The sequence below is a fragment of the Mus musculus genome, chromosome X, assembly GCF_000001635.26.
Source record: "Mus musculus strain C57BL/6J chromosome X, GRCm38.p6 C57BL/6J".
In the NCBI taxonomy this organism is placed as follows: Eukaryota; Metazoa; Chordata; class Mammalia; order Rodentia; family Muridae; genus Mus; species Mus musculus.
The window spans coordinates 6040875-6063056 of record NC_000086.7 but is presented as its reverse complement, the minus strand read 5'-3'; the positions used below and the strand labels follow the sequence as shown (position 1 = coordinate 6063056).

At 43.8% G+C, this 22182-nt stretch overlaps 1 protein-coding gene and 1 long non-coding RNA gene across 3 annotated transcripts in view; one reads left to right on the top strand and one right to left on the bottom strand.

Annotated features, from left to right (window-relative positions):
* Positions 1-22182, top strand: part of Gm26618 — a 70471-nt gene that overhangs the window by 29500 nt on the left and 18789 nt on the right. The gene's annotated exons all lie outside the window — the stretch shown is intronic.
* Positions 8306-15586, bottom strand: Nudt11 (nudix (nucleoside diphosphate linked moiety X)-type motif 11). Of its 2 annotated transcripts, none has more exons than XR_003953019.1 (2): positions 10883-15586; positions 8306-10030 (listed from the first exon to the last, which is right to left on the bottom strand). XR_003953019.1 is itself a non-coding variant. In NM_021431.2 (2 exons), coding segments are annotated over exons 1-2 (495 nt in total). In that variant the 5' UTR covers positions 15147-15550; the 3' UTR covers positions 8306-10029. The 2 variants fall into 2 exon arrangements, 1 of the variants encoding a protein (NP_067406.2); NM_021431.2 differs by having other exon boundaries at positions 14653-15550.

Here is a 22182-nt window from a genome sequence, read left to right as displayed (position 1 = left end):
TTCACACACTCAGTAATGCCATAAAAACACTAAATTGGAAGCTATCATATATACATAATATATATGGTGTAGACCCATGCAGAATCTATGCTTGCTACTTCAGTTGGAGGAACTTTTGCTAGCCATTTGAAGTCAGCTTGTATTGGAAAAACAAATTCAAGAAAGAGCCTGACCTATCCTTCCAGTATATATTTTATATATTGTAAGTGTAAGCTATGTTTCTTAAAAATCTCTCTCTCTCTCTCTCTCTCTCTCTCTCTGTGTGTGTGTGTGTGTGTGTGTGTGTGTGTGTGTGTGTGTGTTTGCCAGTGCCATTGTGCATGTGTGGAGATCAGAGGACAACTTCAAGTTGAATTCTTGATTTCACCATGTAAGTTTGGGTATCAAACTAAGGTTGCAGGTATGAAATTGTCTTCTCTTCCACATCATCTCACTAAGCTCTCAATGACTTTATTATATTCTCTTCACATGCTCTTGCTATCCTCAGTAAATTCTCTTTTAGATCACAGAGTGGTATCAAAAGTGCCGTAGGAAATTAAGTATGATGGCATATTATGGCTTAAAAAGGGGAAAGCCCAAGAGCAGTACTTCCCTTAGTCCAAAGAAGGGGGTGTCCTGTTTACCCATTAGCAACAACTGAATAGCAACCAAATTAGAGGCAGGGGCTACAAAATTGTATTACAGATGAGTGAGGATCTAGAGAAAATGAACAGCCTGTAAAACAGGTACGGCTATGAATCTGAGGCCTATTTGTGGCCAATATGCTTCAATTGTTTTCCTTCAGAAAAACGTGTGTCTTAATGTCTTAGTTTCTTTGCCCATCACCATGGTAAAATACCCCACCAAAAGCAATTCAAGGAGAAAGGTTTTATTTTAGCTCACTGTTCAAGGTTATAGCCTCATAATGGGGACGTCAAGGCAGCAAGAGCTTGAAGCTGCTGTTAAGGTGACATCTGAAATCAAGAACCAGACAGGAGTAAATGCTTGCTATTTCTCATCTTTGCTCACTTACATAGTCACATACAGTGGGCAGGTCTTCCCATCCCAGTTAACAGAACCAATCCCAACCCCCACTGCCTTGTCTAGAATCCCAATTCCAAGATGATTCTAAATTGATAATTGACACTAGCTGTCACCACCTGAGCTGATTACTTCAAGTTGTATGGCTTCAGAGCTTGGTATGTGAACATTTTAGAAAACACACACACATTTTTACACATGCATGCATGCACACTCATGGCAAAATAGACTTTTTTTTTCTGCCAGGACTTGGTAGATAAGAGTTTTATCTAAATTTCAGACCGAAGTATTATGTTTTGTTTCCTGTGCCTGTGCATATCAGAAGCAGCACAAAATTGATAATGGCCCTAAGCAGTAGTCTAAAACTGCTAAGAACAAGGTGCCTGTGTGGAATGTGATTAAAATAAAAACATCATGAACTTTTGAGAAATATTCTGATCAGAATACACACACACACACACACACAAACACACACATATATTTGCAAAGAGTCAAGACTGAAATTTGTGTTTGTATTTTTATCATTACATTTTTAATGTGCATTAGCGTTTTGCCTATGAGTCTGTGTGAGGGTGCCAGGTCCCCTGGAACTGGAGTTACAGACATTTGTGAGCCACCATATGAGTGCTGGGAATTGAACATGTGTCCTCTGCAAGAGCAGCCAGTGCTCTTAACCACTGAGACATCTCTCCAGCCCCATTTGTATGTTTGTTATTATTATTATTATTATTATTATTATTATTATTATTTTATTTATTCACTTTACATCCCAGTAACCTCTCACACATATCCTTCCCCCATTTTCCCCTTCTCTTCTAAGAAGGGGGAACACCCCTTCCTTTCCTCCCCACCCAGCACATCAAGTCACTGCATGACTAGGCAAATCCTCTCCCACTAAGGCCAGACAAAGAGGCCTGGCTAGGGAACTGGGATCCACAGGCAGGCAACAGATTTAGAGACAGCCCCCACTTCAGTTGTTGGGGGACCTAGATGAAGACCAAGCTGCACATCTGCTACATATGTACAGGGAGCCTAGGCCCAGCCCGAGCTCACTCTTTGGTTGGCAGTTCAGTCTCTGGAAGCCCCCAAGGGTCCTGGTTAGTTGACTCTGTTGGTCTTCCTGTGGAGTCCCTGTTCTCTTCTAGTCCCTCTGTCCTTCCCCCAACTCCCCCACAACACTCTGATCTCCACCTAGTGTTAGGCTGTGGGTCTCTGAATCTGTTTCCATTGGCTCCTGGGTGAAGCCTCTCAGAGGACAGCCATGCTAGATGAGTCTCCCTAATTATTTCAGGGGTTGGTTCTTGACCATGGGTTGGGGTAGTCATTGGTTGGTCATTCTCTCAGTCTCTGCTTCATCTTTATCTCTGCACATCTTGGAGGCAGGGCACATTTTGGGTTGAAGGTTTGTGGGTGGTTTGCTGACTTTATCCTTCCTCTGGGAGTCTTGCTGGACTATAAGAATTGGCCCCTTCAGGATCCATCTCTCTCACTGCTAGGAGTCTCAGCTAGTGTTGCCCCAATTGCACCCTGCCCCCACCCCAGGTTTCTGGCACATCCTAGAGATGTCCCCTCCCCCACCCATTTATGTTCTCTCTCCCCTGATCTCCCTGTACCCCTCCTTTCCCCCCTCTCACCCAAGTCCTTCTATCCATTCATCTATCAACCTTTGATATGTATTTTCTTTCTGTGGATTCAACCACCCTCCCTTAGACACTTCTTCTTCTTATTTGACTTCCTTGGCTCTGTGGAATATAGGGTAGTACTGTGTTAGGGTACCAGGTCCCTTGGAACTGAAGTTACCAACAGTGGTAAGCAGTCATGTGGATGCTGGGAATTGAACCTGGGTCCTCTGGAAGAGCAGCCTAGTACTGAGACATCTGCTGAGGCATCTCTCTAGCTCCTGTCCCACTTGCATGTTTTTTTGGAAGTTTAGTTATCTATGTCAAGAGGGATAATGTGTACATTATACTCATTTTTAAATTTTAGAATTTTATGAAGATTAATTAGAACATTATTTTCAAAGAAAATTGTTGGGCTGGAGAGATGGCTGAGCAGTTAAGAGGACTTGCCGTTCTTGCAAAGGACTTGGGTTGGGTCCCAAACACCGATATGGGAGCTTACTAGCATTCTTAACTCCAGTTCCAGGGGATTTGGTGACATAATACACTGCCTGCAAATGCACACAAACATGTCAGTGCGCGTGCCCATGCAAACACACACAGAAACACAGACGCACACAGAGTGTTTGAACTCACACACACACACACACACACACACATTTTTTAAATGAAGTGATGTCCCATTCACACTTGAGTTTATGTCCCCTGCTCACTCACATAAAGCATACTGCGTGGACTAAGGTCCTTTCTTATGTACCCTGCTCATTCACATACCGCATACTGGGTAGTCTAAGGTCCTTTTTTATGTCCATGCTCACATACTGCATACTGGTGGACTAAGGTCCTTCCTTATGTCCCCTGCTCACTCAAATACTGAATACTGGGTGGACTAAGGTCCTTTGTTATGTCCTTGCTCACTCAAATAGTGCATATTGGGTGGACTAAGGTCCCTTTTTATGTCCCTGCTCACTCACAAAGTGCATACTAGGTGGACTAAGGTCCATTCGTATGTCCCTGCTCACATTCTACATAGTGGGTGGACTAACATCGTTTCTTATGTCCCTTGCTCACTCATATACGGCATACAGCATGGACTAAGTTCCTTTCTTATGTCCCTGCTCACAAACTACATACTGAGTGGACTATCCTGTCTTATGGCCCCTGCTCACTCACATACTGCATACTGCATGGACTAAGATCTTTTCTTATGTCTCCTGCTCACTCACTTGCAGCATACTGCGTGGACTAAGGTCCTTTCTTATGTCGCTGCTCACTCACATACTGCATACTGGGTAGACTAAGGCCCTTTCTTATGTCCCTGCTGACACACTACATACTGGGTGGACTAACATCCTTTCATATGCCCCCTGCTCACTCACATACTGCATACGGCATGGACTATCATGTTTTCTTCTGTCCTCTAGTCACTCTAGTACGGCATACTGGTGGACTAATGTCCTTTTGATGTCCCTGTTCACATTCTGAATACTGGGTGGACTAAGATCCTTTCATATGTCCATGCTCACTGATATACTGCATACTGCGTGGACTAAAATCCTTTCTATGTCCCTTACTCACTAACATACTGCACACTGCATTGCCTAAGGTCCATTCTTATTTCGCTGCTCACTCACATACTGAATACTGGGGGGACCAATGTCCTTTTTTATGTCCATGTTCACTTACATATTGCATACTGGGTGGATTAATGTCCTTTCTTATGTCCCTGCTCACTCACATACTGCATACTGGGTGGACTAAGGTCCATTCCTATGTCCCTGTTCACATACTACATACTGAGTAGACTAACATCCTTTCTTATGGCCTCAGCTCAGTCACATACTGCATACTGGGTAGACTAAGGTCCTTTCCTATGTCCCTGCTCACTCACATACTGCATACTGGGTGGACTAAAGTGCTTTCTTATATCCCTACTCTCATAGTGCATACAGGGTGGACTAAGGTCCTTTCTTATGTCCTCTGCTCAGTCACATATTGCATACACTGTGGATTAAGGTCCATTCTTTTGTCTCCTGCTCACTCACATATTGCATACTGGGTGGACTAAGGTCCTTTCGTATGTCCCTACTTACATATTGCAGAGTGGGAGGACTAAGACACTTTCCTATCTCCAGTGCTCACTCCAATAATGCATACTGGGTGGACTATGTTACTTTCTTATGTCCCTGCTCACTCACATACTGCATACTGTGTGGACTAAGGTCCTTACATATGTCCCCTCCTCACATACTGCATACTGTGTGGACTAAGATTATTTCAAAGTCCCCTGCTCACTTACATACAGCATAATGGGTGGACTAAGATCATTTCTTATGTCCCTGCTAACTCACATACTGCATACCGCATGGACTAAAGTGCTTTCTTATTTCCCCTGCTCACATACTGCATACAGCGTGGACTAAGATCCTTTCTTATGTCCCTGCTCACTCACATACTGCATACTGTGTGGACTAAGGTCCTTTCTTATGTCCCTGCTCACTCACATACTGCATACAGCGTGGACTAAGATCCTTTCTTATGTCCCTGCTCACATACTAAATGCTGGGTGGACTAAGATCGTTTCTTATGTCCCTGCTCACTCACATACTGCATACTGGATGGACGAAGGTTCCATTCGTATGTCCCTGCTCACTCAAATACTGCAAACTGGGTGGACTAAGGTCCTTTGTTATGTCCCTGCACACATACTGATTATTTGGCACACTAATGTCCTTTCTTATGTCCACAGCTCACTCACATACTGCATACTGAGTCGACTAAGATACTTTCTTAAGTCCCCTTGTAACTCACATACTGCATAATGCGTGGACTAAGGTCGTACATTATGTCCTTGCTCACATACTGCATACTGGGTTGACTAAGATCCTTTCTTATTTCCCTACTCACTCACATACAGCATAGTGGGTGGACTAAGGTCCATTATTATGTCCCTGCTCACTCACAAAGTGCATAGGTTGTGGAGTATGGTCTTATGTCCCTTCTCACTCGCAAAGCACATACTGTGTGGGCTAATTCCTTTTTTATGTCACTGCTCACATACTACATACTGGGTTGATTAACATCCTACCTTATGTACCCTGCTCACTCACATGTTGTATACTGCATGGACTAAAATCCTTTCTTATGTCCCCTGCTCATTCACATACTGCATACTGCAGGACTAAGATCTTTTCTTATGTCACCTGCTCATTCACATAATGCATACTGGGTGGACTGATATCCGTTCTTATGTCCTTGCTCACATACTGGATATGGAGTGGACTAAGGTCCTTTCTTTTATACCCTGCTCACTCACATACTGCATAATGGGTGGACTAAGGTCCTTCCTTATGTCCCTGCTCACTCACATACTGCATACTGGCTGGACTAAGGACCATTCTTATGTCCCTTCACACTCACAAAGTACATACTGGGTGGACTAAGTCCTTTATTATGTCACTGCTCACATACTACAACTGGGTGGATTAACAACTTTCCTTATGTCCCCTGCTCAGTCACATACTGCATACTAGGTGGACCAAGGTCCTTTCTTATGTACCTGCTCACTCACAAAGTGCATCCTGGGTGGGCTAAGTCCTTTTTTATGTCACTGCTCACACACTACATACTGGGTGGATTAACATACTACCTTATGGCCCCTGCTCACTGGTCACTCACATACTGCATAATGCGTGGAATAAGATCCTTTCTTGTGTCCTTGCTCACATACTGCATACTGGGTGGACTAAGGTCCTATCTTATGGCTCTGCTCATTCACATACTGCATACTTGGTGGACTAAAACCATTTCTTATGTCCCCTACTCATTCATATACTGCATACTTGGGGGACAATGTTCATTTCTTATGTCCCCTGCTCACATACTGCATACTCCGTGGACTAAGATACTATCTATGTCCCCTGCTCCCTTTCATACTGCATACTGTGTGGACTCAGGTCCTTTCTTATGTCCCTGAACACATAATGCATACTGCGTGGACTAAGATCCTTTCTATGTCCCTTGCTCACTCACATACTGCATACTGTGTTGACTAAGGTCCTTTCTTTTGTCCTGCTCAGTCACATACTGCATACTGTGTGGACTAAAGACCTTTCTTATGTCCGTGTTCATTCAAATATTGCATAATGGGTGGATTAATATCCTTTCTTATTTCCCTGCTCTTACACATACTGCATACTGTGTGGTCTAATGTCCTTTCTTATGTCTCTGCTCACTCACATATGGCATACTGTGTGGACTAAAGTGCTTTCTTATTTCCCCTGCTCACATACTGCATATTAGGTGGACTAAGGTCCTATCATATGTTTCTGCTTACATACTATATACTGGGTGGACTAAAGTCCTTTCTTATGTCCCTGCTCACTCACATACTGCATACTTGGTGGACAAAAATCCTTCCTTATGTCCCCTGCTCACACATATACTGCATACTTGGAGTCAATGGTCATTTCTTATGTCCCCTGCTCACTCTCATACTGCATACTGGGTGGACAAAGATCCTTTCTTATGTCCCTGCACAGATACTGCATACTGCATGGACTAAGATCCTTTCTATATTCCCTGCTCACTCACATACTGCATACTGTGTGGAATAAGGTCCTTTCTTTTGTCCTGCTCACATACTGCATACTGGGTGGACTTAGATCTTTTCTTATGTCCCTGCTCACATAATGCATACTGGGTGGATTAAGGTCCTATCCTATGTCCCTGCTCACTCACATACTGCATAATGGGTGCACTAAAGTCCTTTCTTATGCCCCTGCTTACATACTGCATACTGCGTGGACTAAGGTCTTTCTTATGTCCCCTGCTCCCTAACATACTGCATTCTCCGTGGATTAATTCCTTACATATGTCCCCTCCTCACATACTGCATACTGCGTGGCCTAAGATCCTTTCGAGGTCCCCTGCTCACTTACATACTGCATAATGGGTGGACTAAGGTCCTTTCTTATGTCCCTGCTCACTCACATACTGCATACTGGGTGGACTAAGATTCTTTCTTATGTCCCCTGCTCACTCACATATTGCATACTTCATGGACTAAGATCCTTTTGCACATGTTATCTGGAGGCTTTCCAAGAAAAAAAACTTCTTGGAAAGAAAGGCACGGTTAGCAACAGGTTTAGGTTAAGAAGATAAGTTACCTTTTTAGAAGAATAGGCTTATTATTTTATCTACTTCCTTTATCACTGGGATGTAGACAGGCTCAGGGCTCAATAGTCAAAAGAAAAACATTTTTGGCTTTGCCATGATATATTACTGTTTCAGGATCTTATTGCTTTTGTATTGGTACAATTTTATTTGGATTCTAATATGACTTTGGGGAACTGTGAACCCTGTAAAGCATATTTATGCCACTGCAATGAAAGAATTGACAAAGCTAGGAAGGGAGCAGAAAGGAACAAAACATCAAAAGATGCCTGGAGTTTTACCATGAACACTCTATCTGCATCTTGGAGGGAATTGGTCCAGAGCATATTTTCTAAAGCACATAGATAAGAACTGAAAGCAAAAATAAAATTTCAGCTGAGAAAAAAAAAAAGAATAGGCTTATATTTCTGTGTTGTGAATTCTTATTCTGACCAGCCATCCATACGTAGATTCTAAAAGGGAGAGTTGGCCTCCAAGTAACTTCTAAGGAATACAGTTTTACAATTTTTATTATGGAAAATTTCAAACATATACAAAAGTATAGAGAATAATGAATTCTCAAACATCTATCACACAGCTTCAACAATTATCAAGTCAGAGTCAGTCTTGTTTCATCTATGTACAAACGTATACCACCCTGATTATATTGAAGCAAATAACAGTAGCATCTCTGTAAATTTTCAGTACAGTTTTCTAAAAGATAAGGGTTTCTTTAGAAAGCACATCCACATAGTACATGTCACAAATAGAAACTCCAGCAAATTAGAATGTGTGGTTTTATTTTAACGTCTGTAAGATATGGGGACACAATACATTTCACTGGTACCATGAGGAAGGGTGTTAACACTAAATTGGAGTTCAGGCCTTTCCAAATCTAATGGTTTATAATGAAAAAGCGAGACACAACCACCAGCCATATCAGAACCTCTTTGGAACCCTCAGGATGAGCTGAGTAAGAGTGTTGACATCACACACCCTGTGACAAAACTCTGAAATGTCTTTGTCCTTGGCATAAAGTTATTCTTCTGGAAAGAGTCAAACTGAGCTTCCTCATTTAAACTCTTTATTTTGCATTCCCCTTTACAGCAGTCTCTTTCCCTGAAGCCTTTCTAAGGGACACCAATTTAGCACTCACTCTCCTCTGCATAAACATGCAGAGAGCTTGTGGTACTGAGGAGCCAGCCAGACCACTGTACTAGGAAAGGGATGAGAACCACAGCCAACTGAAAAAGTGAGAGAGGCAAAAGACACTTAAGCAACTAAATGGCACAATTAGCTCTGAAAACTGCTTCAGTAGCAGGTTTTTTTTTTTTCGTGCTCATCATCAAATAATACAGAATATTGAATCTGTAAACAACAACAACAACAACAAAAACAACCCCAGAATTTTCTGCAAGGAAATGTTAAGGTGACATTTCAGAAGTAGAGCACTGCAAAAAAAATTAAATGTATTATTCTTTGTATATTAATTTAAAATTTATTTTTTATAAAAACTCACAATAGGTTTTCATTGTAATGTGTTACAATTACCTTTATACCAAGTGATACCTTTTGAATAAAATTTTAAGCAAATTAGCAACAGTACAAAAACACTAAAGTTGTTAGGTGAAGGACTAATTCTATAAAATGTTACCCTAAATGATGACATAATATTAAAACCATGCCAGCCATTGTGTGGTATGACATATAAATGAATACTAATTCTTGTTCTGGAACATCTCAAACTGTCCTGAAATGTTTCTGCAACACCGAATACACATGAGCTACACACGTGGTGCTTAGACAGCGGATACTCTACTAGCACCAGATTGGGAGGGAAATGTTTAGCCACAAAGAGATTACAAAATACTAATAGAATCAAAGACCTCCAGTGATGCCAACCATATTTCAAGTAGTGTCTTGGATGCAGAATATGCAGAGTAAGGAAAAATAGTCATTGCTCTCAAAGGTGTAATGAAGAAAGCAGACACATCAGAAAAGCACAACGAAAGGCTATAGGTGCTGAATTAAGTCCGTTCACACACAATAGTACAACAACCAGAGCAAAAAACGTTGGTAAGATAGACAGAAGAGTGTTCCAAGATGTAGAAGGAAAACCAGAATGAGCGGTCTCCTTGGCAACCTTAATGGTGCTCCGGTGAACTTGACAATACCACTGGATACTGGGTTCACATCAATGATGATTTCAGTGTGATCTTGAGCATGCCTCGGTTCATCTGGAAAAAGAAACAAACATACATTTAACAAGTTTATATTTAAAATTCTTGCAATGGACAGACTAAGTGCACCTGTCACTTGGTGTTTAGAAAGCCCTCGCAGGCTCTAAGGCAAGTGCAATGTAGGCACATGCACACGCATGCACACAAACACCTTCCTATAAAAATTATGAAACTAGTGGTTATCAAAAGGAAAGTAACAATGAAGATACAGAAAAAAATGATAAATTCTACCTTTAAGACTAGAGATAATTCAGGCTGATAGCCACATAGTAAATAAACTGTTAACCGCTACATAGAAGTATCTTAATCTAGTTTAAAAAGAGTATCTCATTGAGAGATATTTATGCAATATCTATGTGCATTATCTACAACAACGGATTTCACAGAAAACCTGTGTGCAGGGATGATGTGGTAACTTGGATGAAATTACAATGTAAGAACTAACACCAGGGCAGTATCCTTTACCTCCTGGTCTCTCATAAAAACGTCGTGTGGCCACACTGAATTCTCATAGTTCTGCCTGCTCAAAAATGTTTAAACATGTTCAATACAGTGTAGTTCCTTGAGAGGGATACCAGGAAAATATTAAGCCTGAAGATAAAAATTCTGGCCAGGGAAAATTCCCTTCTAGATCCTATACGGCATTCTTATAGAAACCTTTGTAAATGAACCCATACTGTTCAATGATAAACCTTTTATATAAATCCTCTAAAATAAATCTGTATAAAGTAATAAATAAAGCAAATGTATTATAAAAGTAAATTTCCTATTTCTCGTTTGTTTCTTTAAAGTACAGAAAACGTTGTATGTTTCCAGTCTACATACAAACCAATATTAACATAAACCTACATTAACATGTTTCCTCTTTGTACATCTGGAAGAACAAAATATTCTATCTTGGAGTTGTGGGTGGAGCTCAGTGGCCTGCTACATGATCAGCATGCATGAGGATCTGGGGAAAAACATTCCTGGTTACCAACAGAACACTTCAAGAAATGGGAAAAACATTTCTAATTCGTGTCTACAAATCACAATTATCTGTTGGGAATATTCCTTCCTTTTCCTCAAAGATGGATGTAAAATTTGGCTGTATATTTCAGTATACATATAACTAGTATGTAAAATGAGCACTCTCACAAGGAAAAAATACCCAGTTTCTAAACAGTCTTTAGAAGACTGACTCGTAGAAATTAATATATTATCCCTGGTAACCTGTTCAAATCTGGGACTATTGACAAAACCTTAAAGATAAAAATCATTTCCTAGGAGTTTGTAATTTCTCTGACATGTCTATGTTTCATAGAACATTAAAATTTTTTCAATGATGTCGAAACTCAAGCCTAAAGAAACCAAGTAATTTTTAAAGGGGGGAAAGCCACAGTATATTTTTAGGCAAACAATTCTTAATAATGAATTATGAATACATTTTGATTATGCAAAATATATAATTTAAAAATGCAAGAAGAGGACCTGCAAGATGGCCCAGTGGGTAAGGTACTTGCTGCCAATCACTGACTACATGAGTTCTATTCCTGGGACCCACCTGGTGGAAGACACCACCACTCCCTCACATAGTTCTCTGACCTCCACAGCTATACAAGGGCATTCTCACACCCACCCAAACACATATACACACATGTATATATATGCATGAGGGCTATTTATGCATGTATGTGCACATGCATACACACACATACAAATAAAATTTAATTTTAAAGGCTGATGCATTGCTGACTAATACCAAGTACAAGGAAAGCTTTCAATGCATTTCTAAGGCTTTTATAAAAAGAAATATCCAGAAACCCAAATCCATTTTATATGCTAGATCAATGGAGAACTTAAGGTTAATTGAGATGAAATCACAGAATCTATTAGAAACTTTTTAACTAGCAAATGACATTTTGATTAGAATTAAAAATAAGTGCTTCAAATTAGTCATATAATTTTTCCTTTGATGAGAGATCAAGATATATTTTGGAAATTAGGCTTTATGTTTTAAATGTGCAAGAAATTTTTTCTTAAAGGTAAACCGCATTTCTTTAGAAAAATCCAAGGACCCCACTTTTAGAAGCTTAAAGCAGTATGAATTTTTAAATAACTCCAGCCCAATGGAGAAAAACATTTGAATACTCTGAATATTAAGTTGCACAATAAGGCAGTAAGAACCGGGATACATACAGTTCAAAACCAAAATTATCTCTGGTATTAAAAGACAGAAGAAGAATCCCAGTATTGTGATAAGGAGTTAGAAATAGAGTGTGAGTTTCTGGAGCTGGATATTGATGTACTTCATGCATTCCTGAAATACCAATTGATTCACACATTGATATGTACATGAACTAAATGAAAACCATCTTTTTATAAAGATGATGCTCAAAGTTTTAGCAGTAGTTATGTTTTAAAAATAATTGTGAGAGCAATGAACTGGGGCTCTCTTTATTAAACACCCTTCCTCGAGGCTCAGGGATCTATGGGGAAGCGAATTCAATGGAAAGATTGTAGAGTAAGAAGTGGTATATGATCCTAGGAAACAGCATCCTCTGGACACAGCAGGGTTGATGTGCACATGCGCTCATAGAGCCTGAGACAGTTAGTACAAGGCCTGCACAAATCTGAGCCACGAAAAAAATCTCAGCATGGAGAAGGGGAAGGGAGTAGAAAGTCCTAGCCCTAACCATGAAGCTCTTTGCAATAGGTACTTTCTGGGACAGAGAAAATCCTGTGTCTCTAAAGGAGTTACACTATGTCTACCAACTCAACTCCTGGGTATGTCTCGTGTTCAGGGAACAGGTGACGAGCACAAAACAGACTCCATGTTATTTTGTGTGCTTTTATCTTGCTGTGATTTGCTGTCTTTTTGTGGGTTTTGTTTGTTTCCTTGGTTTTGTTTTTAAGCAAGAAGGAACACAAATCTGAGTGTGGGTAAGGATGAGGAGTACTGGGGGCAGGGCAAAGATTATGATCAAAATACATTCTATGAATTGTTTTCTGTTTGCAAAATAAGAATAAAAAGTAAATAGCTCCAACTCAAGTGAGGTTAGTTCTTTTACACGGTTAATTCCCCAAGCACATTCATCATTCTCATCTGTGATGTTTCTTGAAAACGCTCAAATATGGAGTGATCTTTCCAGTCTTAAAACAGTCTTTAAAAAGGCTTTCTAGATACCCAAATAGACATGGCAGGGGAAGGTGATCAGAGCTTTAGAAGAGAATGTGGAATGACTTACAAGTGACTCCTTATTTGAAACAAGTATCAAGGTAAGAACAAGACCAGTAGAACAACCAAAAGATTTGTGGTAAGGAATGAAATGTTTACTCTGGGTCTATGAGATAAGTGGTTCCCATGTCTTCACAGTTGGAGAACAGCTGAGCAGCAAGAATATAAACCCATTCATGATTTGAATGGCTACAAATATGCGGTCACATTAAAGATTCCCACTCCCGTGGTAACTGACAGGGAATTTAACCTGGGACATCAGTAAATTCAAGTATAAATTACTTTCTTTCAAAATGGACATACAGGGAGAAAAACTATCATTTTTAATGAGTATCCAGAAATGTGCTGGTCATTGGAAGCTGCTGGATGCGCAGGCTAAAACAACGGAATAACCACAATTATCCTCAAAATAAGTAACTAATTAGCAATTCTCTAGAAATATCGATTCTACCAGGGGAACAGTTTGTAAATTATATAGGGCGTTTTAAGTCAGCAATAAAAAAAATCCTCAGCTGTAATTTTTTTCTTGAAAATTAAAATGGTTTTTGGTCATATGAAAAAAAAAAAAACCACGAAGTTCCTTCTCTGGGACTGTTTGATGGCATTTTGGATGCTAAAAGTACTGTCTACAAAAAGGAAACTGTGTAAAGCACCAGTTGTTCTTTTTCTTCATTTATTTTCAAACAAATCATCTGAGTCAAAGTCTACCAAGAATGGGCCACTGCCAAGAAGCAAGAGGAAAACGAGAGAGAAAGAGAGAGAGAGAGAGAGAGAGAGAGAGAGAGAGAGAGAGAGAGAAAGAAACCAGGAACCAAAAAAAGAAGTCCGCCTGACACAGTGCGCTGGCCCTTCACCAGTGGATAAAACTAAAGGTCCCTTCACTAGGAAACAAACCAGAAAAAGCCCTACAACAAAGTTGCGCACGCACACTATGCACAAACACATGTAAAGGCTGTTTAACGGGGGGAAAACCCATCCAAACAAAAACATTACAGAGCAGACTGGCGCACGAGTACACATCAATGCACAGGTGAACACACACACACACACACACACACACACACACACACAAACACGCACACCCTCCAAGAAGAGCAGAGCAAGCAGCTAAGGCACCTTTCACAAAATCCCATGCAGCTGTGGCTGACCGCAAGATTTTTACAGTGTCACCAAGAAGCGATTGGAAAAGCATCTGAAAAACGTGCAAATTGTCTGCAAACAGCGCCTGGCAACCGAGACAGTTTGCAAGCGTGATTCAGAGGTCTGCCTGCCAAGGAAACAAAAGAAGCCTCCCTCCTGCCCGTGCAGGAGGGCGCACAGGGCAGGAGAGGTGCTCCCCAGGCAAGCAGGAGGCAAGTGCGGGGAGGCGACAGGCAGGAGTCCGGGCGGGAGCGGTACATACTAGGGCTCGCTCTCTGGCGGGGACGGGGCGGCCGAGTTCCCATTAGTAGGGGAGCCGCCCAGCTTCAGTTTCTCCAGGTACTCGGCGTGCACGGGCTTGTGGCACTGCAGGACCTTGATGGCATCTTCGATCTTGAACCACTCGCGCTTCCTGCCGATGCTGACCGAGTCTTCCCAATCCTCCAGCAGCTCGGTGACGGTGAGCACGAACACGTAGGTCCGGTGCTTGCGGTCCTGGTTCTGCTCGAAGACGCCCAGCAAGCGGCCCAACTTCCCCTTGACTCCCGCCTCCTCGTACACCTCGCGCACCGCCGCGCCGTCCGGCTCCTCCTCGGGCTCCATGCCCCCTCCCGGCACGATCCAGCGGTCGGGGTAGCGGCTGCTGCTCACCAGCAGCACCTCGTCCTCGCGCTCGCTGCGGAAGCACAGGCACGCGGCGCGCTTCTTGAAGCCCTCGGGGTCGTAGGTCCGCGTCTGGTTCGGCTTGCACTTCATCCTCCCCGACGCCGCCGCCGCCGCCGCCGCCGCCTCTGAGGTCGCTTGCAGCTGCCTAGCGAGCGGGCCGCTGCCGCCGCGCAGCCGAGGAGCAAAGGCTGGCAGGGAGAGGGCCCGGCGAGGCTGGAGGAGAGGAGAGGAGAGCGGAGTGGAGCGGAGCGCAGTCTGTGCCGAGCCAGCGGAGACGAGGCGGGGGCGGGCGGGCGGGCGGGCGCGGGGGCGGGGGCGAGCCGGCGCGTCAGTCAGTCCGCGGGGCGGGCGGCACCGGCCGGGCGCGCCGAGGGTCGCGAGCCCGCCGCCTGATTGGAGGCGCCGCTTCCGCCGCCCGGAGCCGGGAGCCCAGAGCCCGCGCCTCCGCACAGCCCCGGAGTGGACCGTGCGCGGTCCCCGCCCTCCGGATCGCCGCGATCTCGCGCGCGCTCGCCCGCTCTGCCGCCGCCGCCGCCGCCGCCGCCGCTGCTGCGCCAGGGGTTGAGCGAGGTGAGGCGCGTGCGCGCGCGTGGCCGGGCCCGCGTGCGCGCGCGCGGCGGAGGGCGAGGGGCGGAGGCGCGGAGGCGGGGGTCTCCCGACTCCCGCAAAGCGCGACGCCGCCGGCCCACTGCGCAGGCGCCCCGCACCGCTGGCACTGGGAAGCTGCTTGCTGCCAGTGCTCTGGGGAGGTGCACACAACTGTGACTTGGCTGCACAGGGTCCTCACCACGTGTGGGTCTCAGCCAGACCTGGAGGCAGAGGGGGCCAGGTCCTCCCTGAGAGTCGCCTAAGCAGAGGGGTCGAGGCCCGGGCCTCACACTCAGCTCCCATCATGAACTGCACTGCCTTATTTATAGGCAGAAGGCCTGGTGTCCCCAGAATGACCAATGAGAGTCTTGCCAGAAGAATCTTTGCTGAGTCACATGCAGCTCGCCTTCTTCAACAGGTTCCCTTCTGCAGCTTGTCCACCATGTTGGTTCAGCCCTTGCCTTAAACACTTGCACATAACCCCTCTTCTCGGTTTGCACAGTTTCCAGTCAGTGAACCCCGGACTTCTTGTTAAGACCCTCCTTTCAACCTCATTGCAAGCTGTTTCTGGGGCAGCACCCACTGAAGTCTTGGATCCCATGTCAAGAGCCTCCATCCTCACACCCTGTGCCCCTTTCTGGCCTCCACACAAATGAGCAGCTAGGGATTTAGGATTTGGGTGATTCTTGAAAATAAACGTGTGTGTGTGTGTGTGTGTGTGTGTGTGTGTGTGTGTGTGTGTGTCGGTGTGTGTGTCGGTGTGTGTGTCGGTGTGTATGTGTGTGTGTGTACCTCTGAACAGGTGATTCTTGCAAGTGTGTGTGCACCTATTTGTGTACATGTGTGTGTGGACATTGACCTCTGAATAGGTGTAGGTCCAAGGTGGGCAAAGGTATCTCCCTCCACTGCTTCCATTACTCTCCCACCAGTATGACTTCAGAGACAGGTTTTCTAAGATGTGTCTGTACTAGACCAGAAAGCACCAGGAATTCGTAGTGTGTTTTCTAGTCTCTCTAGCGCTGGGATTGCAGCCTGGCTTTTAAGCCAGTGGTGGGCATCAGACTCAGAGCTGATGCTTGAGCCTCAAACACTTTAAGCAGTGAGCCATTGCCCTGGCCCAGCGCTTTGCATCTGGGGATTGCAAAGGTCCTTGTACTTTGCCCACATGACCTCTTGCTGGGAAGCAGGATGCCAGGGTCTAAAGTAAACACAAAATTTTCACCACAGCAAGTTCTTTTCTCTGAGCTTTCTCTCCTTGTAAAACTCTGAGGGCCCAAAAGTCTCCCCCAGCACCTCTTTGGCAAGCCTGCGCTAACTTGAAACCACCTTGCCCTGGGTACAGTAATTTTGGCTGTTTTTGCAGAGATGCAGTCTGCTGTGGTTTAGCTTGATGATATTCACAGCTGTCTTCGTGGGGGAAAGAGTTCACTTTGGTAAGGATTACTGATGTCATGGAAAGATAATTTCCATTTTCATGTACTCCTGTGCAGTATAGTCTCTTTTGTAGTTTTTTAAATTGTTTTTTTACATTCCAAATGTTGCCCCCCTTCCTAGTGCCCCCTCCAAAGAATTCTTCACCCCCTTCCCCCACCCCTTTGCCTCTGAGAAAATACTCACCCACGCACCACACCTCCCCCCGCCCCCCACCCTCCTTCCCTGGGGCATCAAGTCTCTACAGGATCAGGCTCATCCTCTCCCACTGAGCTAAGACAAGGTAGTCCTCTCCTAGATATGTGCTGGGGCCGTGGACCAGGCTGTGTGTGCTCTTTCGTTGGTGACTTAGGCTCTGGGAGCTCCCAGGGGTCCAGGTTAGTTGACACTGTTGTTCTTCCTATGGGGTTGCCATCCCTTTCAGCTCCTTCAATCCTTTCTCTAACTCGTCCATAGGGGTCAACAACTTGGTCCAATGGTTGGGTATAAGTATCTGCATCTGTCTCAGTCAGCTCCTGCTAGAGCCTCTTAGAGGAGAGCCATGCTAGGCTCCTGTGTGCAAGCATTATAGTGCCAAACATAGCATCAGTAATAGTGGAGGAATTTGGTGACCGCCCATGGGATGAAACACAAGTTGGGCTGGTCACTGAACATCCTTTCCTCCAGTCTCTGCTCCATTTTTGTCCATGCATTTGTTTTAGTCAGGAACAATTTTGGGTCAAAAAATTTGAAGGTGGGCTGGTGACCCCATTCCTCCACCGGGTCCTGAGGACATACTGGAAGTGGACTCTTCAGGTTCCATTGCCCCACTGTTGGGCATTTCAACTAAGATCACCCCGTTGAGTCGTCATGGGACCATTTTACATCCCAGGTCTCTGGGACTTTCTAGAGAGTCCCGCCACCTCCCACCCCAGCAGCTGATATTTCCAGTACTTCTCCTGGCCCTCTGGGCTTCTCTCTTTCCCCCCCCCACCAACCCCCACCACTCACCTGATCCTGACCCCCTTTCCCCTCTCCCTCCCTCCCAGCTACCTCCTTCCCTCTGCCACCTGTGGTTAATTTGTTCCCCCTTCTAAATGGGATTGAAGCACCCTCACTTGGACCTTCCTTACTGTTAAACTTCATACAGACAGTGGGCTGAATCATGGGTATTCTGTACATTTTGGCTGATATCCACTTACCAGTGACTGAATACCATGCATGTCCTTTTAGATTTGGGTTACCTCATTCAGGATGATATTTTCCAGTTCCATTCATTTGCTTGCAAATTTCATGATATCCTCCTTTTTAATAGGTGAATAGTATTCCATTGTGTAAATGAACCACAATGTCTATATCCATTCTTTGGTTGAGCGGCATCTGGATTGTTTCCAGCATCTGACTATTATGAATAAGGCTGCTATGAAGATAGTAGAGCAGGCTTCTTTGTGGTATGATAGAGCATCTTTGGGTATATGCCCAGGAGTGGTATAGCTGGGTCTTCAGGTAGAATTATTTCCAATTTTCTTAGTCAAGAACAGATTGATTTCAGAGTGGTTGGTAGTACCAGTTTGCAATCCACTGGCAATGGAGGAGTGTTCCTTTTTCTCCACATACTCTTAGCAATTCTGACTGGTGTGAGGTAGAATCTCAGATCGTTTTGATTTGCATTTCCCTCATTACTAAGGATGTTGAACATTTCTTTAAGCGCTTCTTGGCCGTCTGAATTTGCTTGTTAAGAACTCTTTGTTTTGACTGAAGGAAAGGCCATCCAGAGATTGCCCCACCTAGGGAATCCATCCCACATATAGTTACCAAACTCAGACACTAGTGTGGATGCCAAGAAGTGCTTGCTGACAGGAGCCTGATATAGCTGTCTCCTGAGAGGCTCTGCCAGTGCCTAACAAATACAGAAGTGGATGCTCACAGCCATCCATTTGACTGAGCACAGGGTCCTCATTGGAGGAGTTAGAGAAAGGACTGAAGGAGCTGAAGGGATGTGTAGCCCCATAGGAAGAAAAACAATATGAACCAGCCAGTACCCCCGGAGCTACCACGGACTAAACCACCAACAAAGAATACACATGGAGGGGCCCATGGCTGCAGATGCATATGTAGCAGAGAATGGACTAGTCAGGCATCAATGGGAGGAGAGGCACTTGGTCCTGAGAAGGCTTGATGCCCCAGTGTAGGGAAATGCCAGGACAGGGAAGCAGGAGAGGGTAGGTTGGTGAGCAGGGGATTGGGGATGGGATAGGGGGGTTTTTAGGGGAAACGATGAAAGAGGATAACATTTGAAATATAAATAAAGAAAATATCATATATATATATGTATTATTGCCAAATTTAATAAGAAAAAGAATTCTGTTTTCCTCTGTACCCCATTTTCCCATTTTTCAATTAGGTTATTTGGTCTTATGAAGTCTAAATTCTTGAGTTCTTTACTTATTTTGGATATTAGCCCCCCCCCCACTAGATATAAGGTTAGTAAAGATCTTTTCCCAATCTGTAGGTTGCAATTTCGACCTATTGACAGTGTCCTTTACCTTACAGAAGTTTTTCAGTTTCATGAGGTCCCATTTATCAATCATTGATCTTAGAGCCTGAGCCATTGGTGCTCTGTTTAGAAAATTTTCTACTGTGCCAATGCATTCAAGCTTATCCCCTAATTACTCTTTTGTCTGGTTCAGTATATCTGGTTTCATGTTGAGGTCTTTGATCTACTTGGACTTGATCTTTGTACAAGGTGGTGTATATATAGATCAATTTCCATTCTTCTACCAGAAGGATATAGTGTGCCAACCACCAGGATTTACCAAAGGAGGCAGAGGCAGGAAAATCATGAGTTCAAGGCCAATCGGGGCTAAACATCTATATTCATTCATTCTCATTCTCTCTCTCTCTCTCTCTCTCTCTCTCTCTCTCTCTCTCTCTCTCATTATTATTCTTTAATCTCTTTTTACAGTCTAGGTGTTATGCCCCTCCCAGTCAACCTTCTGACAGTTCCTAATCCCATTCCTCCTCCCCCATCTCCAAGAGGATGTCCTCCCAACTCCACAAAACCTCCCCTCTCCCTAGGGCCTCAAGTATTTCAAGGATTAGGCTCTTCAATTGTGATAAAAACTGCATGGTACTGGTATAGGTACAGACAAGTAGACCAGTGGAATAGAATTGAAGACCCAGAAATGAACCCACACACCTATGGTCACTTGATCTTTGACAAGAGTGCTAAAACCATCCAGTGGAAAAAAGACAGCGTTTTCAACAAATGGTGCTGGCACAACTGGTGGTTATCATGTAGAAGAATGTGAATTAATCCATTCTTATCTCCTTGTACTAAGGTCAAGTCTACATGGATCAAGGAACTCCACATAAAACCAGAGACACTGTTACTTATAGAGGATAAAGTAGGGGAAAGCCTCGAAGATATGGGCACAGGGGGAAAATTCCTGAACAGAAGAGCAATGGCTTCTTTCTACCTCTGAGCCAACAAGGTCCCTGAAACCTAGTGTCTACCAAGGACTGGAAGGAAAGACATCCACGGAAAGAAACATTGGCAACAAAGTTCCATGGATCCCAAAGGATCATTGTGATCTTTCTTCTTGAGTCTGTAAATTGCCTAAATTAAGGTTGTTTAACCCTGGTGAAGTTCTCTTCCTGCTCGTGTGTGTGTGTGTGTGTGTGTGTGTGTGTGTGTGTGTGTGTGTGTGTTATTTGTCACTAGGGAAGATAGGATTGTTTGCCTTTCACCAAACATCCATATTCTACTCTCACTTTCCCTCAGGGATGGCAGTGGATTTATAGTGGATCGCCAGTAGGTAATTCAGCAAATGCTCCCCCAGGGATGCAATGACTGGAAGACTTAAGACCCCAGCATTCCTTATGTGGATTCCCATTGTATTACAGTCTATATTCAGAGACTCTTCTGTGCCTTTATGAATGATGTGATATTTTGTAGACTGGAAACAATTTCTAGTATTAAACAAACTGAGCGAAAAGCCACATTTTACCAACAAACATCATGAACCTGAGACTAATCTTTAGACACAGTACTCATCATCCATGCTGCAATAGGCATTGCATTTATCTTCTTCTGTACAATCTTTTAAAAATCCCTTTGAAGCAGAGAGCATCCATTGCATATGGGCAAGGATAACATTAAGATTCACAGCTATGCAGCTTTTCAGTATCTAGTAGTTGTTACATAGGCACATGAGATCAAATTCTAGGGTTCATAGAATGGACTGCCCAGCTCAGGAAGTCTCCTTGAGCTTCCCCCCAGCTCCTGTCTCTGTGCCTTCCCTTGTTCTGGCTGCTTGGCTCCTCAGCTCACTCAGGAATTCCAGTCCTTAGCTTCTCAGAATCCCCTTGAATTAAACATTATCACAAACACCATCGTTCAAAGGCTACCAAAGTCTACACTGATTCCCACTGTCTTACAGAAAGAGGACAATCCCCCGAACAGTTAAAGAGATGAAATACTTGCTCTATACATCTTGAGCAAGAAGCTATATCAGCATAGATAGTTTACCAAAAGGTATGTTTTATTATGCTGAAAGTCACAATGCAAGACTCATAGTATACATTCTAAGTTTGGTCCTAAGCCTTTTTTCCCAAGGCTCCTCAGCTGCATGATGTATCTTAGCTGAAGGTCAGGTCCAGTCTCTAAGAGCACTCTTTGATTTGAGGGTCAGGAGCCTGGGGGAGACTCTCCAGCAACAGGAGAGCTGAAGGTGGCATCTCTGCGGATGTGCACAGTTGAGCATGACTCTTGGTCTTAGCTTATATACTGTTCAGTTAATATCATCGAGTTCTAGGACTGTATTTGGTTCATTGAGTTATGACTCTGGTTTCTGCTTATCAGGTACAGCCTTGAGTGTAGCAAGATTCCAGACTAACGTATTTTTCATCTCAAAAATGCATTTTCGTTTGCTGTACTCATTAAAGTGTCCTACCTGCATTTGAGGGGCACAGGTCCTTGTTTCAAGGTTGGTGTCTGTGTCCCACATAAGATCAGGGTATCTTCTCTTCCCCAAAACTCACACAAGTGCCATCAGCATATTCCCTATTTATCAGTCACCCTGCTGCCAAGGCCTGGGTACAATGAACCCTCCAGCACCCTCAGAAG

What these genes read in the sequence shown, in the direction of transcription:
- Nudt11 (NM_021431.2), bottom strand. Translation starts at nt 15,146, where the DNA reads ATGAAGTGCAAGCCGAACCAGACGCGGACCTACGACCCCGAGGGCTTC.